The 22,041-nt window shown below is 34.0% G+C and overlaps 1 protein-coding gene across 1 annotated transcript in view; it reads left to right on the forward strand.

The window, feature by feature from the left end:
• Nucleotides 1–3,901: 3,901 nt before the first annotated feature.
• sema3c (sema domain, immunoglobulin domain (Ig), short basic domain, secreted, (semaphorin) 3C) overlaps nt 3,902–22,041 on the forward strand; it is a 78,397-nt gene continuing 60,257 nt past the window's right edge. The window contains exons 1-2 of the mRNA XM_073838889.1: nt 3,902–4,035; nt 14,614–14,779. Of these exons, the coding sequence (XP_073694990.1) occupies nt 14,647–14,779 (133 nt within the window). The 5' untranslated portion in view covers nt 3,902–4,035; nt 14,614–14,646. The remainder of the gene's footprint in view (nt 4,036–14,613; nt 14,780–22,041) is intronic.

The following is a 22,041-nucleotide window of genomic DNA, read 5'->3' on the forward strand; positions in this document are numbered from 1 at the left end:
AACTTGTAAATTATTTTGAACATAAATTTTAAACAGGAGAAAAAAAAAAACTTCAAGATGGACGCAAGGTTCGTTTGGTGGCACAGAAATAGTGTCAGAAATCATTTTGATGCCTTTGGGTATTAAACTCATCTGTTTTTTTCTGTATATTGCTACCTGATCTCATGATGAAAATGTGCCTGTGAGAACTTTTTCGCAAGATGCGAAATAAGTACCAAATTCTCACCAGAAATTAACACTAGGAGTGGTAAAACAGCGAGTACTTGTAATCATTTTCGTACACAGTTATGATTACAGCTCCATATGTTTCGCTTACCGGATGTAATAATATTGTTTAGGAGCTCAGTCGGTATGAAATTGGACTTAGGATGCGGAATCCTTGGGTACAAATCCTGTGAAAAACATTATGAGAAATTATTTTATTACCTTATAATGTGAAAAAAATGCTTTTCAAAAGTTAAAATGGCTTAAATTTATTGATAAATCTGTTCTTAGCCCATTGACAATTTATATTTGTTTTCATTTCTTAATTTCATTTATATTAACTAATTTTTTATATAACTAATTAAAATGATTTTTTTTATGTAAAGTGTGCTTTGTTTCAAAGGCTGCATTTTTTTGCTGTTGATGGCAAAATATATAGAAAAATAGTCATTATAAGAATTTATTTTATTACCTGATAATGCGACAAAAATGCTTCTCAAAAGTAAATCTGTTCTCAACCCAATGGCAATTTATATTTATTTTAATACTTAACCAATTTAATTTCAAATTTCATTTATATGAACTAATTTTGTTAATTTGTTAAAGTGTGCTTTGTTTGTTTGAAAATACGCTTTTTTTGCTGTTACTGGCAAAATATATAGAAAAAATAATATGTTTATTTAGAAGAAAACAATTAAATGTAAAATACTGTTTTTACATACAATGTTTTACATTGCTACAAAAGATTTCTATTGTTTCATTTGTTTCTAATATTTGTATTATTTTAAATACATTTTATTCTGAACTTCATTTATGAAATAATCCTGGGGCGAAATACATTGTTTCCACAAAAACAGACATAATCATTTTTTATGGAAGCCTGTTTCAGCCACTGAATAAACAAAAAGGTAATTGTGACTTTTTATCTCAAAATTCTGACTTTATAACACCAGTTGCGTGAGATTGTGAGATACAAACTTGTAATATTTTTCCTCAGAATCACAATTCTGATTTTAAAAGACGGAGTCAGAGTTGTGAGATATAAACTCACAGTTGTAAGAAAATAGCATTTTTTCCCTCAAAATTGAACTTTATAACTTGCAATTGTTAATTTATATCTCACAATTTTAAGAAAAAAAGTTGGAATTGCAAGTTTATATAACACAATTCTGAGAAAGAAATTCAGAATTGCAAGATGTAAAATAAAAATAAAAATAAAGAGTTGTGAGGAGCTATGTCGCAATTATCTCACAATTGAGAGAATAAGTCAGAATTGCGTGCTTTTATCTCGCAATTCTGACTTTATTTTTTGCGATTGTGAGTTTATAACTTGCAATTCTGCAACTGATTTTAAAACTCACAATTGTTAGTTTGTCGTGCAATTGTGAGAAAAAAAGTCAGAATTGTGAATAGATATTTTGCATTATCTCACAATTCTGGGAAGAAAATCAGAATTACAAGATGTATAATCACACTTGCGAGAAACAGTCAGAAATGTGTTTGTATCTCGCAATTCTGACTTTATTTCTCGAAATTGCCAGTTTATATCCTGCAATTCTGATTTTATAACACACAGTTGTGAGTTTGTCATGCAATTTTGAGAAAAAAAGTCAGAATTTCAAGTTTAGATCATGCAATTCTGAGAAAGTCAGAATGTGAAGATGTAAATTGGTAAATACGAGAAAAAAAGTCAGAATTGCGTGCTTGTATCTCACAATTCTGACTTTATTTCCTGCAATTGCAAATTCATCTCCTGCAATTCAGAATTTAGAACTCACAATTGTGCATTTGTCATGCAATTCTGAGAAAAAAGATGTGTTGAAATTATCTCACAATTCTGAGAAAGAAAGTCAGAATTGCAAGATGTAAATCACAATTGCGAGAAAGAGTCAGAAATGTGTTTGTATCTCGCAATTCTGACTTTATTTCTCGCAATTGCCAGTTTATATCCTGCAATTCTGATTTTATAACACACAGTTGTGAGTTTGTCATGCAATTTTGAGAAAAAAAGTCAGAATTTCAAGTTTAGATCATGCAATTCTGAGAAAGTCAGAATGTTAAGATGTAAATTGGTAAATACGAGAAAAAAAGTCAGAATTGCGTGCTTGTATCTCACAATTCTGACTTTATTTCCCGCAATTGCAAATTCATCTCCTGCAATTCAGAATTTACAACTCACAATTGTGCATTTGTCATGCAATTCTGAGAAAAAAGATGTGTTGAAATTATCTCACAATTCTGAGAAAGAAAGTCAGAATTGCAAGATGTAAATCACAATTGCGAGAAAGAGTCAGAAATGTGTTTGTATCTCGCAATTCTGACTTTATTTCTCGCAATTGCCAGTTTATATCCTGCAATTCTGATTTTATAACTTGCAATTGTGAGTTTGTCATGCAATTGTGAGATAAAAAAGTCAGAATTGTGAGGAGATATGTCGCATTATATCACAAATCTGAGAAAGAAAGTCAGAATTGTGAGATAAAAAGTCAAAATTATCTCAATTCTGAGAAAAAAAGTCTGAATTTCAAGTTTAGATTACGCAATTCTGAGAAAGTCAGAATTTTAAAATGCAAACTCGTAATTGCGAGGAAAAAAGTCAGAATTGCCTGCTTGTATCTCGCAATTATGACTTATTTCTTGCAATTGCGAGTTTATATACCGCAATTGATTTTAAAACTCGCAATTGTGAGTTTGTCATGAAATTGCAAGAAAAAAAAAAAACAGAATTGTGAGGAGATATGTCGCATTATATCACAATTCTGAGAAAGAAAATCAGAATTACAAGATGTAAACTCACAATTGCAATTGCAAATGTATCTCCTGCAATTCAGAATTTACAACTCACAATTGTGCATTTGTCATACAATTCTGAAAAAGTAAAAGTCAGAACTATAAGGATAATTCTGAGAAAGAAAGTCAGAATTGCAAGATGTAAATCACAATTGCGAGAAAACGTTTGCATGTTTGTATATCGTAATTCTGACTTTATGTCTCGCAATTGCCAGTTTATATCCTTTAATTCTGATTTGCAATTGTGAGTTTGTCATGCAATTCTGAGAAAAAAAAGTCAAAATCGTGAGATAAAAAGTTGCAATTACTTTTTTTTAAATTCTGTGGCAGAAACATGCTTTCCATAGTTTTCAGTTTCGATACAAATAAATATTTTTTTAATGGTCATATTAGAAAGATTTCTATAGGGTCATGTGACAATGCAGACTAAAGTAATGATGCTGATCATCACAGAACTAAATTCCATTTTAAAATATATTTAAATAGAAAAAAGTTCAAGTAATAATCATAATAAAAAAAAAAATCAACATTATTTCTTTTTTTCCCCTGCTAAATTGTGTTGTAATTTTTATGTAAATGAAGTCAATTCTGCATCCATTGTGAGATCCAAAGTGGCTTCAATTATCAGAATGTGACTCTGGAGCTCTGGCACCGTCTTCCTAGACTGCTGCTGCTCACTGTGCAGTCAGAATCAGACTCAGAGGTCTGGAATATCTGTTTTGTGACTTGTAGAGAGAGAGAGAGAGAGAGAGAGAGAGAGAGAGGAGAGGAGGGGAAAGAAAAGAGGAGGGGGGCTCAAGAGGAGAGGAGTGTAATAGGAAACCAGTCCACCCTTCTCTCTCTCTCTCTCTCTCACTTTACCTCTCTCAATTTTCTCAACCTCTCTCTTCCCTGTCCCGCAGTCAGCCGGTTGGAATAACACCTCTCTTCACTCTCGCTGGGGAAGTCCACGCAACACTGTATTTCTACTCTACGTCTGGGACTACAGCACTCACCCACTCTCTGCTCAGTGAGGACAGTACAGCTGGGAAGCCTCAGAAGGTGAGTCCCGTTAGGGGCAGATGGGCTCCTGTGTGGACCGAAAGGGACAGATTTAGGGGAGGGGGCACTACTCCAGGCTCAGGCTAACAGGTGCAGACGCCCACCAGAGACAGGAAATCATAAGACCTCATGCTTTAGCCACTGAGAGAAGAGTCTATAATAAAAAAAAGATGGTTATTTTAGAAATAGACACTTAAATATATATATATTGTTATTTCTGACCTTTGTTAATATGCCTCCTGCTTTTTTTTCTTCAAAATGTATTGAGCAATATTTTCAATACCTGATAATATGGCAAAAATGTTTCTCAGAAGTTAAAACAGCTTAATTTTAGTTTAGCTTTCAGATTCATTAATTCGAATTACACTTTATTGATTTTTTTTTATTTTTTATTAATTGATTTTGATTAATTTTAGGGAAATTCAATTCATTTTTAAAGTGTATTACATTCCAAAAAAGTGCATTCAACCATATTTCATAGACCTATGAAACAAAATCTGATTTCATATCTAGAATTTTCTCTTCATTTTCTTTATTATTAGGCATTGTAAAAAGAGCTTTTGTCAAGTTGTCACAAATTGATGAATGGTAAGCATTTTATGCGTCCTGAGCGATTTTTTTGTTGGTATAGACGTTGGGGAATGTATGCTGTGTGTCTCACAGACAGGACAGCAGTGAGTGTGAATGAGTCTGGGGAGTTTGAGACTTACGACAGTGATGTTATTATTTTATAAGTGTGTCCTAAAGATAGTATCTGGGATTTGGTCCAATATAAAATGCAATATTGAATGGGGACTTTTATTGTTGTCACATTGGGGTAGTGTATGCATGCCTGGCTTTGTGTGTGTGTGTGTGTGTGTGTGTGTGTGTGTGTGAGCTGGTGGATGACAGGGTGTGGTATGGTGACGGGCATCTCTCCAAAAAAGCCCCCAAAAAATAAATAATTACATAAATACACTTCCAGAATGCATTAAGAATGTCTCTGCATAAAGTTAGGGCAGCACTTATAATATTTAACTAAAAATAACTAATTACAACGAAAATGTGTCCCTGGACCACAAAACCAGTCTTAAGTAGGATGGGTATATTTGTAGAAAGAGCCAAAAAATACATTGCATGGGTCAAAATTATCGATTTTCCTTTTATATCAGTAAAGATCATGTTCCATGAAGATATTTTGTAAATTTCCTACTGTAAATATATCAAAACTTAATTTTTGATTAGTAATATGCATTGCTAAGAACTTCATTTGGACAACTTTAAAGGCGATTTTCTCAATATTTAGATTTTTTTTCCACCCTCAGATACCAGATTTACCATTTCAATGTAAAGCTTATTTATTCAGCTTTCAGAGAATGTATAAATCTCAAAAGAAAAAAAAAAACTTATGACTGGCTTTGTGGTCCAGGGTCACAAATATGATATTTTCTATTTTTCTTAAAGATTTGAATCTCAAACTTTAAACTTCAGCACATTACTTCTCCAGTACATCTCAGTTTGTGCTACCGAACACATTAGCAAAATGCAAAAATCACAAAAAATATATTGTTAATAGTGTAGGAAGTGTGTATGAAGCACAGCTTACACAGAAGTCACTTGCAAACCAAGCAGCTTTCTGTTGGTAAACGCAGTAAATTTGTGTGACCAACTTGAACCTGTTGTGAAATCCTAACTGGAAAATCTGTCGCTCTCACTCAGAACTCAAGATAGCATGGATTCCTATTGAAATTACTGAAAAATCCAATGAATAAAGGTCAATGTGAGTTGCAAGTAAGCGAGTGGACAAATTTCACCTGACGGATGATAATTGACAACCTTCTATTAAAGGAGAGACCAGGAATCAAGACCAAGAACACCTTAGCATCATATTAGTTTTGCAAAGGCATGTACCACTACAATTCTAGCAATATTCATACTGTACTGTATTATGCAGTTTCCACAGCATTGTTTTAGAACATCACAAAAGACACTTAATTTCCTTCCATCTGTTTAACCTATTTTAGATGAGCTAGTTAAGTTGGCTGTTATATTTCTAGTGAGCAATGATTGGTTTTGACTGACACTTTCATAAGGAGCAAGATGGAAAACTCATTACACAGATAGCCATGACAAACACAAGACGATAAGCTTGAAGATAAACCGCTCGTAATAGGTTTCCAGGCTGCTGTGCGCCGAGCCGAAGCCGTATGAATGCGCATTATGACAGCTTTGATAGACGTTCAAGTTTCTCAGATGACGCTGTTGAGCTTGCTTGGATCGTGTTGTGGTTAAAAGCCAGTCAGAAATCACCTCCTGACAGAATTCATTAGGAAACTGGAAATGTCAGTGAAATAGCTTTAAACAATTGATCTCATAGACTTAACATTTCCTCCAGAAATGTGAAAATGTGCAGTTCTAAAGTTTAATAGGACTATTTGTCATAATACAATAAAGCATGCCCAGTCCAAAATCTTACCTATAACTCAAATTATTAACAATAAATGTGACCCTGAACCACAAAACCAGTCATTAGGGTCAGTTATTTACAATTGAGATTTACACATCATCTGAAAGCTGTATGGTTTTGGCCGAGATACAACTATTTCAGAGGGTGCAAAACAATCTGAATACTGAGAAAATCAGCTTTAAAGTTGTCTAAATGAGATTCTTAGCAATGCATATTACTAATAAAAAATTAAGTTTTGATATATTTATGGTAGTAAATTTGCTAAATATCTTCTGGGAACATGATCTTTACTTTATATCCTAAAGATTTTTGGCATAAAACAAAAATATATAATTTTGACCCATACAATGTAATTTTGGCTATTGCTACAAATATACCCGTAGTACTTAAGACTGGTTTTGTGGTCCAGGGTCACAAAAAAAATCTCATTAAAACATATTACAGTACAATGAAACAAATCCATTCACTCCTTTTTTTAAAACAAAACCTAAAAACCTAAACAGTCTGAATTATCAAGCCGTTTTGATTTTCTGAGCAGTATGATGTCACACTGCTCAGGCCCCGCCCACAACCGCTGACGGACACTCTCGTATTAGCATAATATTAGCATATAATGTCTCGTAACCAATGCAGGTGTTTTGTACTTGGATGTAAAAGTGAACATAAGAGTCTTCATTTTCTCTCGACATCAGAGCCACTGAGGACGCAGAAGATTAGTTTTGATTTTGATGGTAACATGCCACCGAATACACAAAACAAAGAAGAAAGGGGCGGGGTGAGCAGAGCTCATTAACATTTAAAGAGACATACACTGAAACGGCATGCTGTGAACAGAGCTGTTTTTGACAAGTTAAAAAGTTGTTGTTTTACATGACCATTGAGGAATTTCAGCCAAAGTATGTTGCTGACATTTCACAAAAGACCCTAAAAAATCATACCAACTTGGTAAATTAAAAATGGGCATCCTACTTCCCCTTTAACTGGAGCCTCAATATATTCTACTAATCGGTAGCTTAGCATTTTAAGTCATAAGACGTCAGCAAGTAGCTATTACTAGAATCAGCAGCATTTTAGAGAGCCATATAAAACATTGTTAGGTTTATATTAAAGTCCTGATGGAACTTGGTCATTAGACACATGATTAATGAGGGATTGTCTCATTTAAGGTTTGTGATCTTAGAAGCTTAAACATCAGCTCATGCTCAGTGTCGGCCCATGATAGATCCATGATGGCCTATGATGACTTTAGCAGCTGTATATATGTCTGGCAAGCTTTGACCAGTACTAGAAAGCCATTACTGTCCAGAGAGCAGTAGCCTCCACCCAGCTTAAGAGCTTCTCTCCAATATACGCTGCCAAACACATTTCAGCTCACTGCAGTTTATCATATGCTCAAACAAACACATGCACATGTATACACATACGTGCCCCTGTAAGTATGCATTGACTCATACAAAACAACAGTGAAACTTATTTCTTCTCCCCATTACAAACATCAGGCAATCACACTCTCACTCATAAACATGTTCTACACAAGCATACAAACTAGTCAGTACTAAGAGGGGGGCAATAAAGTTTTCATCGAATTACTAAAATGTATGCATGAGGGTGAGTAAATGACAGGATTTTAATTTTTTGGGTTAACTTTCTCTTTAAATGAAAAGGAACAAGACTTTTGATATGACACAGCTTCCTAAAACCCACCTGATCTCATGACGAAAGCGTACCTGTGGGAACTTTTTTGCAAGACACGAAATACGTATGAATTAGTACATATCACTGGAGTTACATAACACTACACTCTTAAAAATAAAGGTGCTTCATGATGCCATAGAAGTAGAGTTGCTTTCGTCAATGAAAATTATGACTAAATATCGTAGTCAACAAACCTTTATCACGTGACGAAACGTAAATGCTGTTCATGTGACGACTATAATTAAATGTATAATGCAATATTGTTGACGAATTGAAATGAGACTAAATGTGGTTTACAAAATAAAAACTATGCTAAAATGTCTCTTCATTTTCGTTGACCAAAACGAGACGAAACAAAATGCTATAACGTTATTTAGTTTTGTTTAGTCGCGTTATTATTATTATTTTGCAGTATTTCTGTTTCCTGTGTCTCACTTCAGGGGCTGCATCAGGTAGCACTGCGCAGACGCAGGCGTCATCACTTCCTCAAGCCCCACTCGCGGCATTATTTAGAAGACAACAACAAAGTTAAGCCTGACACAGAGAAAGAGACTGATGGCCAGCCAGCTGGGGTTCGTCTTTGGGAGAAAAAGAAGAAACGACACAGATTTTATTTTCACTTTTATAGTAGTGATGGGAAAATGAAGCTTTTGAAAGCACAGAGGTGTTCCCCTCAACTGTATTGTAAAAAGGTTCATTACTCGAAGCTTTTCAACATGATGCACACTAATGACATCTTGTGGTCAAAGGTGGAAAAAGTTGCTTTTGCGTCCCAGATGTCCAAGCCATTTTTGGACAGTTTCATAAACTAAATCAATTTGTGTTGGGTGAAATAGAATTGCATTACTAAAAAGAGACTAAAATACAATTTTCATTTACTAAAACTAGACTAAATGTCATCAGTTTTCGTTGACTAACTAGACTAAATGTCATCAGTTTTCGTCGACTAACTAGACTAAATGTCATCAGTTTTCGTCGACTAACTAGATTAAATGTCATCAGTTTTCGTCGACTAACTAGTCTAAAATGTCATCAGTTTTCGTCGACTAACTAGAGTAAATGTCATCAGTTTTCGTCGACTAACTAGACTAAAATGTCATCAGTTTTCGTTGACTAAAGCTAGAATAAATGTCATCAGTTTTCGTCAACTAACTAGACAAAATGTCATCAGTTTTCGTCGACTAACTAGACAAAATGTCATCAGTTTTCGTCAACTAACTAGACAAAATGTCATCAGTTTTCGTCGACTAACTAGACAAAATGTCATCAGTTTTCGTTGACTAAAACTAGACTAAATGTCATCAGTTTTCGTCGACTAACTAGACTAAAATGTCATCAGTTTTCGTCGACTAACTAGACTAAAATGTCATCAGTTTTCGTTGACTAAAACTAGACTAAATGTCATCAGTTTTCGTCGACTAAAACTAGACTAAAATGTCATCAGTTTTCGTCGACTAAAACTAGACTAAAATGTCATCAGTTTTCGTCGACTAACTAGACTAAATGTCATCAGTTTTCGTTGACTAAAACTAGACTAAATGTCATCAGTTTTCGTTGACTAACTAGACAAAATGTCATCAGTTTTCGTTGACTAAAACTAGACTAAATGTCATCAGTTTTCATCGACTAACTAGACAAAATGTCATCAGTTTTTGTCAACTAACTAGACTAAATGTCATCAGTTTTTGTTGACTAAAACTAGACTAAATGTCATCAGTTTTCGTTGACTAACTAGACAAAATGTCATCAGTTTTCGTTGACTAAAACTAGACTAAATGTCATCAGTTTTCATCGACTAACTAGACAAAATGTCATCAGTTTTCGTCGACTAACTAGACAAAATGTCATCAGTTTTCGTTGACTAAAACTAGACTAAATGTCATCAGTTTTCGTCGACTAACTAGACTAAATGTCATCAGTTTTCGTCGACTAACTAGACAAAATGTCATCAGTTTTCGTTGACTAAAACTAGACTAAATGTCATCAGTTTTCATCGACTAACTAGACAAAATGTCATCAGTTTTCGTCGACTAACTAGACTAAATGTCATCAGTTTTCGTTGACTAAAACTAGACTAAATGTCATCAGTTTTCATCGACTAACTAGACAAAATGTCATCAGTTTTCGTCGACTAACTAGACTAAATGTCATCAGTTTTCGTCGACTAACTAGACAAAATGTCATCAGTTTTCGTTGACTAAAACTAGACTAAATGTCATCAGTTTTCATCGACTAACTAGACAAAATGTCATCAGTTTTCGTCGACTAACTAGACAAAATGTCATCAGTTTTCGTTGACTAAAACTAGACTAAATGTCATCAGTTTTCATCGACTAACTAGACAAAATGTCATCAGTTTTTGTCAACTAACTAGACTAAATGTCATCAGTTTTCGTTGACTAAAACTAGACTAAATGTCATCAGTTTTCGTCGACTAACTAGACTAAATGTCATCAGTTTTCGTTGACTAAAACTAGACTAAATGTCATCAGTTTTCATCGACTAACTAGACAAAATGTCATCAGTTTTCGTCGACTAACTAGACAAAATGTCATCAGTTTTCGTTGACTAAAACTAGACTAAATGTCATCAGTTTTCGTCGACTAACTAGACAAAATGTCATCAGTTTTTGTCAACTAACTAGACTAAATGTCATCAGTTTTCGTTGACTAAAACTAGACTAAATGTCATCAGTTTTCGTCGACTAACTAGACAAAATGTCATCAGTTTTCGTTGACTAAAACTAGACTAAATGTCATCAGTTTTCGTCGACTAACTAGACTAAATGTCATCAGTTTTCGTCGACTAACTAGACAAAATGTCATCAGTTTTCGTTGACTAAAACTAGACTAAATGTCATCAGTTTTCATCGACTAACTAGACAAAATGTCATCAGTTTTCGTTGACTAAAACTAGACTAAATGTCATCAGTTTTCGTCGACTAACTAGACAAAATGTCATCAGTTTTCGTTGACTAAAACTAGACTAAATGTCATCAGTTTTCATCGACTAACTAGACAAAATGTCATCAGTTTTCGTCGACTAACTAGACTAAATGTTATCAGTTTTCGTCGACTAAAACTAGACAAAATGTCATCAGTTTTCATCGACTAACTAGACTAAATGTCATCAGTTTTTGTTGACTAAAACTAGACTAAAATGTCATCAGTTTTTGTCGACTGAAACTAGACGAAACTTGACTAAACTTGACTAGACTAAAAAAAAAAAAAAAGAGTATGAACATGACTAAAACTAATAAAAACTAAAATGACAGCTTTACACAAAGACTAGACTAAAACTAAAGTTAAAACAGGCCACCGAAAACAACACTACATAGAATAACCTTTTTTGTTTAAATGGTTCCATAAAGAACCTTAAACATCTGAAGAACCTGTTTCACAAAAGGTTCTTTGTAGTGAAAGAAGGTTCTTCAGATTATAAAAAGGTAAGAAAGAGATGATCCTTTAAAGAACCTTTGACTGAATGGTTTTTTGTGGAACCAAAAATGGTTCTTCTATGGCACCGCTGTGAACCTTTTAAAGCACCTTTATTTTTTAAGAGTGTAGAGGCGGTAAAACAGCGAGCACTTTTAATCATTTTCGTACAAAGTTATGATTACAGCTCCACATGTTTCACTTTCCAGACGTAACAAGCTTGTTCGGTTGCTCAGCTGGCACAGAATTGGACTTAGGATGCAGAATCCTTGGGTACAAATCCTGTGACAAAAAAACATGACTCAAGGTGAAAGAGCTCGAAAAACAAGCTAAAACGGCATGTTTGCAATTGCGTTTTCACGTCACATTAGCTTTTGTTCATACTATTGGACAGTTGGTACGTTATTTTAAAATGTCACGGAGCATTAGAGTTCTAGCGCCACTCAACGGACATTTCAAATCAGAACTGCCGTGACGTACAGAGAAGAGGCTCTTCAGATTATAAAAAGGTAGGAAAGATATGGTTCTTTAAAGAACCTTTGACTGAATGGTTCTTTGTGGAACCAAAAATGGTTCTTCTATGGCATCGCTTGAAGAACCTTTTGAAGCACCTTTATTTTTAAGTGTGGCGCTCATGGCGTAAGATGCTGAAAAAACAATTAAACATGTTAAAGATCATCCATATAATGAATGATTACATATAAAACAACTTAAAAACTGCATTTGAACTTTGCGAACATCACCCTAAGTGATGTTCTCCTGCATTCAGGCATTGCTGTTCACTGTGAACACACCCTGCGCTCATACCTCAGCAATTCAGACATGCACTGTAGATGTCTTGTACAAAGTTCCTATCAATCTTTCACATGATTCATGTATAAGACATGAGCATTGAGACTGTGCTATTCTTACCCTGTTCTTTGTCCTTCTGCACTCTCTCTGGTACGAAACAAACACATTATTAATATATAATTACGAACAGCATGTATTCTTATTTTCAGAGAGTGTCCTGGTCGAAGAAGGCTGTCTGTTCTCCCTGGAGCACGAAGCTGGAGTTCTTCCACAGGAAATCAAACTTTTTCCCCATTTATTATTGAACTTTTGTTGTTCCATAATAGAACAGATAGGAAAGATTTTTTTTTTTGTTAGAAATAAAAGCATCCACTTCTTTGAGCTCTCCCAACACTGACATTCCTTTTACACTGTACACGCCTTCCTCGTGTAAAGGTAAAATATTGACTCTGGTTGGAAAGGAGCCATTGTTTATACAGTATTGGCTGATATCATGAGTGCATCAATGTCATGACACTTTCTCAGCAGTATTTACACATACAGAAGGCCTTTAAGGAAAAAGCTTTCATGGATAGCAAAACATATCTGTTATGATATAAGCATTAAAATATGTATTTTAACTGGCTGGTTTTGATACACTGTTGATTTAGCACTTTATCAAAGCTTTTTTTACACAGAAAGTGGCTTATGTCTCAAAGGCAAAAAATGTTGAACTTTTAAAGGAATGTTGTGGGTTCAATAAGAGTTGAGCTTTATCAAAATCTGCAGCATGATGTCAATTACAACACATTTCAAATCATTCCTTAGTTGCATGTGCTGTAATGCATTTATAATGGAAGTCTAAGGGGAAAGACATTAAAGTTAAATGAAGCTTGCATATTTGCTACATTATTTTTTTCATGCAAAGATGTGCATTATTTGAGGTTGTACAAATTGACCTTTTAATAGCTACACTATTAGTCAAAAGTTTTTGAACAGTAAGATTTTTGCTCACCAAGCCTTCATTTATTTGATCTAAAATACAGCAAAAGCACTAATATTGTGTAGTATTTTTACTATTTAAAATAACTGTTTTCTATTTGCATATATAAAAAAGTGTTTATTAAAAATAGAAACGTTGTGTTACAATATATACCACTATTCAAAAGTTCTGGGTCAGTAAATTGTTTCTTTGTAATATTTTTATTCAGCAAGAATTATTAATATTATTCAGAACAAAGAAGTGTTAAATGGAAAAAAGTGATATTAAAGACTTTTAATATTGTTAATATTGATATTGTTAGAAAATATTTCTATTTTAAATAAATGTTGTTCTTTTTTACTTTTTTTATTCATTAAAGAATCAAAGAAAAAAATATCACAGGCTCCAAAAAATATTAAGCAGCATAACAATTTCAACACTGATAATAAATCAGTATATTTGAATGATTTCTGAAGGATCATTACCACTGAATACTGGAGTAATGGGCTGATGAAAATTCAGTGCTGCATCACAGAAATAAATTATATTTTAAATTATATTAAAATAGGAAACCAATATTAGAAATTGCAATAATATTTATTTTTTTTTCTGTATTTTTGGTCAAATAAATACAGCTTGATAAGCATAAGAGACTCTATTACGAACATTAAAATGGCAGTGAACATTTGGAACAATGTGAATTTTTGTGTTTATCTAGGTGTTATTTCTTAACTTACATTATTATGGAATTATTGTAAATTCCATATATTTTTTTAGTTTGTTAACGTGGTAATCCAGTGTTACAGATGCATTTTTCTCAAGTAAAGTGATTTTTTGATGTTTTTATAAAGTGTATCTTGAATATAACCACTCGCATAATTTTTATTAAACTTGTTTTTAACCTGTATTTAAAGACAAAATCTTGTACTAAGAACCATTCTTTGAAAACTAATCTTAGAATCTTTTGTAATGTTGCTCCTCAAGAAAATGTATCTCCAAGAATGATTAGATATCTAACACTAAAATATATTTCAATTATATATTTTAAATAATTTAACTGAAAAACAGGGCATACATACTTCTTAACATTCGTATTTTAAGTGTCTTAGTCCTTTATGTAATCTGCCACTGTAAACTGCATCTATTATTTTCACTCCATATACTCTTATAAATTCTGAAGTCTTCAAATTCTATTTTTCCTTCAGCACAACTCTTTCGACCTTAACAGTTCCTTCACCTTGTCTTCGCAGGTGGGCTGGTCTGGGTGTCTCTCCTCAGCAGCCATGGGGAGGTCAGGAGTGCTCCGGGTTTGGCCGTTTGGGACGAACATGCAGTTGTTACTTCCCCTTGTCCTTTGCGTCACCTGCATCCATGGTCTTTTCCCACCACAGCCACGGGTCTTCCTGCCATTTCAGGGTAAGAATGGTTAATGTCAGACTCAAATCAAGGCATTTCCTTCAGATGGGGGTTACTTTAATTACAAGAACCTATTCTGATGACATCATTTTCTTAAGTGAGGTCACTTCCCTTGATAAAACATTCTCATCATGCTCTAAACCAGACTGAGGGGTCTATTTGTCCTTCATTATGTCCCTTTGCCACTGTCATGAGCTGTGAATATGCTACTTTGGTGTTCAACATTGCTAAGATGTTAAGGATTGACTGAAATGAACATTTTAGTATATTACATTAAGATTTGCTGCGTTTTTATCCATTGGCACCTGGTCTTTCGTTCAATGATTTGCTGAGGAAAGCTTCACATTCATTCACATCACTTTTAAACCTTGTTTTAACAATGTGGACATTTTCTGAAAGACTCCGAAAGACTTGTAATTTTTGATTAGTACCTATGTGGTCGAGTTACATATAATTTGGGAAACAGTCAAACACTTTTCTGATTAAACTAAAATGTGGCCAGGAAAGTAGAGTAAACAGTTTTTAGGTACACACTGTACTGTTATTAAAAATATGACATTAGATTACTAGTTGAAATACACACCAGACTTGCACAATACTGATTTAGCATTTTAATTCCAGTTTAATTTTAATGCGTCACTACTGCTGATAAACTTGCTTTGATCTGAAGTGCTAAACATTAAAGTGACATTTAATACATGTTTTTATTGTTGTTAATATATCCACAGTATGGCATAAAGCGTGCTTGAAACATTATCTCCGGGTGCTAACTCAAGAATAATGTTTCCATGAGTTTGATCATTCTAATGGAAATGGCTGAGCTGGCCTCATATCAGATGTCAAGGGTGATCTTTCCTCTTATCTGCTGCAGCAAACATTTAATATAGTTGAGTAAGGGAATAAGTGGTGTGTCAGTGCATAGGGAATCTGGACGGTCATGGTGCAGAATACCAGTTGTTCTGCTTTCTGGGAAAACATATTCACTCTAAGACGATTTTCCAATCTGAAGTTATTGGTGTTAAATGGCCAAGTATATGTTCACAGGTGGGTTCAGTTATAAAACAAGTTCTATAATGACAACTCTCAGAAGATTTTAGCATGGTAATGGATATAACAATGTTAATGTATTTGGTATTGGCCTGTTGAACTGCTGCTGCTGTTGGTTACTGCTGTTGTTGTGAGTAATTAAGACATACTGCTGCTGCACAAGTAGCACATAAAATAGCACAAAGCAGATCTATACAGGTGGAGCTGGGGAGGTGGAGGGTTTCAGAGGAACTCTAAAAGCATGCTGTGAAATGCTCTAGTGAATGCTAACCAGACATTTAAATGTAAAGCAGCGAGTGCTTTTTTTGTAAAAAAAAAAAAAAAAAAAAACATCTACAAAATATTTTATAATATTAGTATTATAATATAACTAATACAGTAGTATAACTAATTTGTAAAGAATCACAAAATAACTTGATTATTTTAAGATAAGTTAGGTTACAAAAAAAGTTAACATATTTAACCTGAATATTTTATAGTAAAAATATGAAATATTAGTAAATATTAGTAGATTATGTAAGACTTGTGCCTTTTTTTCTTTTATGTATGGTGCACATTGCATATTGCATGAACACTTGTAGAATATTAGCCATTTATTAGTTCTAATTAAGCACATATTAATGCCTTATTCTACATGATTAATAAGCAGCTAATTAGGAATTTATTTAGAGAAAAGTCGTAGGTAATAGTCAATTGTTCCTTATTCTAAAGTGTTACCATTTTTATTTATCGACAGTTATACAAACAGACAATTTTGACGAAACAAAAATGTACTTTTGTATTAAAGTTATATGGAAGCCTGTTTTTGTAAATGTTATTATGACTTATCTCACAATTCAGACTTTTTTCTCAGAATTGCATGATTCAAACTCGCAATTTTGATTGTTTTTTCAGAACTGTGAGATATAAACTCACAACTGCAAGTTCTAAAGTCAGAATTACAAGATGTAAACTCGCAATTCTGCGAAAAAAGTCAGAATTGAGAGTTTATATCTCGCAATTATGACCACCCATTGATGTTCATGTCTTTCTTTCTTTAGTCGAAAATAAATTAAGGTTTTTGAGGAAAACATTCCCGGATTTTACTCCATATAGTGGACTTCAATGGGGTTCTGGGGGTGACTACATAATGCGTGAAGTCGAGCTAGTGCAAGAGAAGTATGTGGTTAAAAAAGTCAAGAAAAAGTTTCACTACATAAGACCCTTATTCCTTGATTGGGATTGTGTAGAGCCCTTTGAAGCTGCACTGAAACTGAAATTTGGACCTTAAACCCATTGGCTCCCATTGAAGTCCACCATATGGAGAAAAATCCTGGAATGTTTTCTCTGAAAATTGAACTTCTTGGAAGACATGAGGGTGAGTAAATTATCAGGAAATTTTAATTCTGAAAGTGAATTAACCCTTTTAGCATTTGACATAGTCTGGTTTTGTCAGTAGTGGAAATTTGTTTCTTGTTCTTAGCATCACACACTGTTTTTATTTGCTTTCCAGCTCTCCTGTTCCCTTCAATCCATGTTTTTGGCCTAATTTGTCATCCCATTCTTTCTCCTCGTCTTTCCAGCACATTCCCTAGTGTAGTCATCCGTCTATGTCTTATGTGCTGAAAAGAAGCAGTGGGACGCTTTGGTAATAGTGTCAGAGTGGATCGTGCCATGGAAAATCTCCGCTCAGACTCAAAGCATTCTGGAACGGTTTTGTGGCTTTCCGAAGAATGCCACGTAACACGCTCTGTTTGACATTAATAAGAACATCCTAAACAGCCTCCTGTCACTGTGCTAAAAACAAATTAAAGCCAGATTAGTTAGAAATAATCAAGCCAGCTTTATTTTAGACTATGTGTCTTCACCAGTCTTCTGAGAGTGCAGGTGTGGATTTGTGAGGTTGAGGCCTCTGGAGAAGTCTACATATAATAATTTTTGTTTGAGAAAAGGTGATACACCATATACTGAAGCATCTTGATCATTGGAAAATCAGATGTGTTTGTATTTTGCTGAGCATTTCGCAGTAAACGAACAGTGTAATGTATAGCCTGGGAATGTATCAACAGAAACAATTTATGAGGTCCCGGTTTGTCATCTATATGATTTAGACATCCCTTTAGTCCTTCAGAACTTCTGGATTTTTTTTGTAGAAGACAGATGTACAGGTTTAAAAATGTGAGTATTATAGCGAGCAGGGTCTGAATATGTCAGCTGGATTGGACTAGGAACGCTCCAGATGTTCTGGGGTGTTTGAGGAGATCTAGTAAAGTCACGTCTGAAAGCATCTTTATGGAGAGAGCTGGGAGCTTTGGGAGTCCCTCAGCATCCATTATGAGAGAAGAGGAAGACAAAAAATGAACGAAGAAGGGAAAACCTCAGCAGTATGGAAGATAATTGAACAAATTAAGAAAAGCTAAATGCTTTCCAAAGTCAATTCATAAGCACATTTGACTCAAATCTGTGCACAAATCTCCAATTCATTCTTATGAGATGTTCTATAAAGCTTGTCTTTGCCAGTAACCAGCAGCAGAAGAACTTCGCAAAGGGGCAGTTACTCTATGTGATTTGAACCAAACTAACACCTTGTGAAAAAATAAACCTGAGGAATGAAGTCCGCGTTAGAATGTTTTAACTGTTTGCCGGTAAGTCTGGCATGAGCTCTTTTGAAATTCGAGTCGGAGGGTATCTTTGCGTAAGTCAAGACGTTGAGAGTTTGTGTCGTGTCGAGAGGAAAGTTGCTGTCTCTGAAATTCTTCCTGTCGCTGCCAAATAATCTATTCATCCAATGCAAGGGCCTGGCAAAAGATAATCAGTTATAAACCATGATGAAGTTGAACCATGTGGTCCAGATGAATAATAATAATAAACATCTGTAATATACAACAATAAATAAGGGATTATGCATGATAATAAATCTCACGAAAAGTAGTCACGAAAGTATCCAACAAGTACTTAAATAGTAATTTAGGAGTAAACATTTAGTTCAATAATAGAAATAATGTCAAAATTTATTTAAAAAAAACCTCTTATATAACAAAATTCACTGGAAAAAAAATCTGTTAAGCAAAAATGCAATTTGCTTTTCAGATGAAATATGATGAGGATATGTTCTGGAAATTTCAGGAGAATTTTTTTCTCCTTCCAGACAATGCATTAATGTTTGGGAGGGGACAGCCAGACATTTGCCAATTTCATGAAGTCAGCCTGATTAATAATGCATTTGCTTCAATTAGGACACAATCGCAAACAGTTGGGTGTTAACTTGGCTGATCCCCTTTGTAGGGATAATGTGTTTATCAGTTCTGAGCCGAATCCACCCGATCTAAAATTTGGTTTAAGCCACATATGAACTTGAGCCAGGTAACACAAGGCAACACCCTTTGCAAATAACGGAGATCGTGCATGCTTTTATCTGTCCATGGGTGGGCTGTTGCGGTTTTCAGTTAACCTTCAGATATGGTTTTTCAACATCCACATCTGCCCTATAACGCAGCTTTTTCATGTGATTCCCAACACGAGTAGTTTGACCTTCTGGTTGTTTTACTAGCTGTGTCTAACTCTGTTTATATCAGCTGACAGTTCTGTTCTTTGTTATTTATAAACTGATATTTAACTGTGTATCAACTGAGGCAAGAAATGCATTTCATAATATAATCTGTGCTTTTAAAAAAAAAGCTTTTGCCATGTTGTGATGGGAAGTCATTTTTGACGAATTCATGCCAGTTTGCGTGCATGCACGAAATTTCTGTTTCCACAATAACACGCACCACACATTTTTGTCCTCGGATTGTTATAGTCATATGCAATTATGCAGTATTAAAACTCTTTTATCCTCCAGCAGGCCACAGCATTTAATAGTGTATGTGCGCCATATACTAGCAGTGATGCTATAATTTGAGACTGTTAAGCCTTCAAACATTTATGAAAATACAAAAAGCCCCATCTGATTTTTATCATAATTATAGTCTTTTAATGCAGAAAGTCAAGACTAACGTTTGCTCAAACCCAGTCATGGCTAGGGTAAAACATTCTCTGAATTTTCTACCCCAGATATCACTTTAGAATTAAACAACGTTGACCTAAGCCAACATCACATTCATCAGCAATAAGGTAACGTCTTGGGCATAAATCACTTCTGAGCTGTGGCTGAAGCCCAGATGTGTGATGTTGAACAATCCATTCAAAAGATTGAAAGTTTTACTTTGGTAAAACTTTAGAGTGTTTTTGATGTTTCTGCCATGATAAATGTGATATCTTACACTAAGACATTCAAAATAAAAACAAAAAAATTAGTGGTGTTCTCAGTGGTGGTTATATCATTGATAGGGTCTTGCAATGGTTTTATAGGTGGTTACTAGGGTGTTTGTAGGCAAAAAAACAAAAAACAAAATAAAAACTAAACAACAACAACAAAAATAACCAAACAAAAACATAACATAAACAAAACCAAACAAACACAAAAGAAAACAAAATCAAATCAGAATGAAACAAAATAAAAACAAACCAAAGCACAAAAAACACAACACAAAACAAAAATAATAGAAAATAAAACAAATCCAAAACAAAAATAATAGAAAATAAAACAAACTAAAAAAAGAAACAAAAAAACAAAAAACAAAAACAAAAAAAACAAAGCAAAAGAAAACCAAACAAAAACAACAAACCAAACACAAACACAAAATATAAGCAAATAAAAAACAAAGAAAACAAACTAAAAAAAAAAAAAAAAAACACAAAAAAACAACAAACCAAACAAAACACAAAACAAAAAAGTATGAAAAACCAAAAGACACCATACAAATAAAACAAAAGAAAACCAAAACAAAAGGAAATGAAACAACAAACCAAACAATACAAAAGTAAAGAATACAAAAGTAAATGAAAACAAAACAAACCAAACCAAAACACAAAAGAAAACCAAAACAAAATAAATGAAAAGAATGAAATAATGAAATAAATGAAAAACAAAACAAACCAAAACAAAAATCAAAAGAAAGAACAGAAAACTAAACCAAACAAAAAAACAACTAAACAAAGAAAATAAGAAATGAAAACAAAACAACAAAACAAACAAAAAACAAACCAAACAAAAACACAAAAATAAAGAATACAAAAGAAAATGAGAACCAAACCAAACCTCACAAAACAAAACAAAAAAGATAACTAAATCAAAAGAAAAAAAAACTAAAAAAAAAAAAAAAAAAAAAACCAAACAAAGCACAAAAGAAAAACAATCCAAACAAAACCACAAAGCAAGTACAAAACACAAAACAGAAAACCAAACCAAACAAAAAAACAACCGCCCCAACACAAAAGAAAAGAAAAACAAATCAAACAAAAACACAAAAACAAAACTAAATGGAACAAAACTATAAACACAGAAACACAGCACTTTTCATAAAATCTAATCATAATCGTTAGCAAGTTACTGTACATGGAGAAGTCTAATAATGTACTACAAGTTGTGTTTGAGGTTAAGAGGCCGTGGTTAGTCAGGTTAGGGTTAGAATGAGGTCAGATAAAGTATAAATAAAGTGTCAGCCTGTTTCAAGTTGAGATCTACAGTCCAAGTTCTTTGGAGTGGTAAAACTGATTATTTTGGCTGATTATAAGGATAATAGCTATGAACATCGAACACATGTCAAATATTAAGCAATGAACACAGACAAACACAGTGCAGAATGGTTGGGGAATTCCATTCTACACAAAACACGGCTTGTCGAAGCTGTCAGCAGAGGCACATTAAGGCCAACAAATGTGTTTATCTGCAGGCTATGTCTAGGTTAACCGTACTGATCGAGTTAGAGCTTGGACCGCAGTGCTCAAGGCAGACAATATCTGTCCTCTTTCTCGCCCCCATTTGACCTCTGTCTCTGGCTGAAGGTCTTTTGCTCACCTTTTTAACCTGGGTAAATATCGCTGTTTACTCTGTTTGCCTGCAGACACCATGATCAATCCATGTCTGTCAATATTGAGAACAGCCGGTCATAACGGTGGAGTTAACATGCATGTTCTGTCCTATTGATTCATGCTAATGCATTCAAAGGCTGTTCCATGTTTTCAGCCTCCAAGACTTTCTAAGCCCTTTATGCTATCTGTTTACTCAAACTGTGCAAGTCTATGGCTTTGAAATGAATGTTTAAAGCCAAATATGGTTTATGGTTTGAATATTCTTAAAGCTTTAACAGCTGAGTGGCCAAAACTCTAAATTGTAAAAAGGAAAGGGTTGGTTA

The sequence above is a fragment of the Garra rufa genome, chromosome 4, assembly GCF_049309525.1.
Source record: "Garra rufa chromosome 4, GarRuf1.0, whole genome shotgun sequence".
NCBI classification, from domain to species: Eukaryota; Metazoa; Chordata; class Actinopteri; order Cypriniformes; family Cyprinidae; genus Garra; species Garra rufa.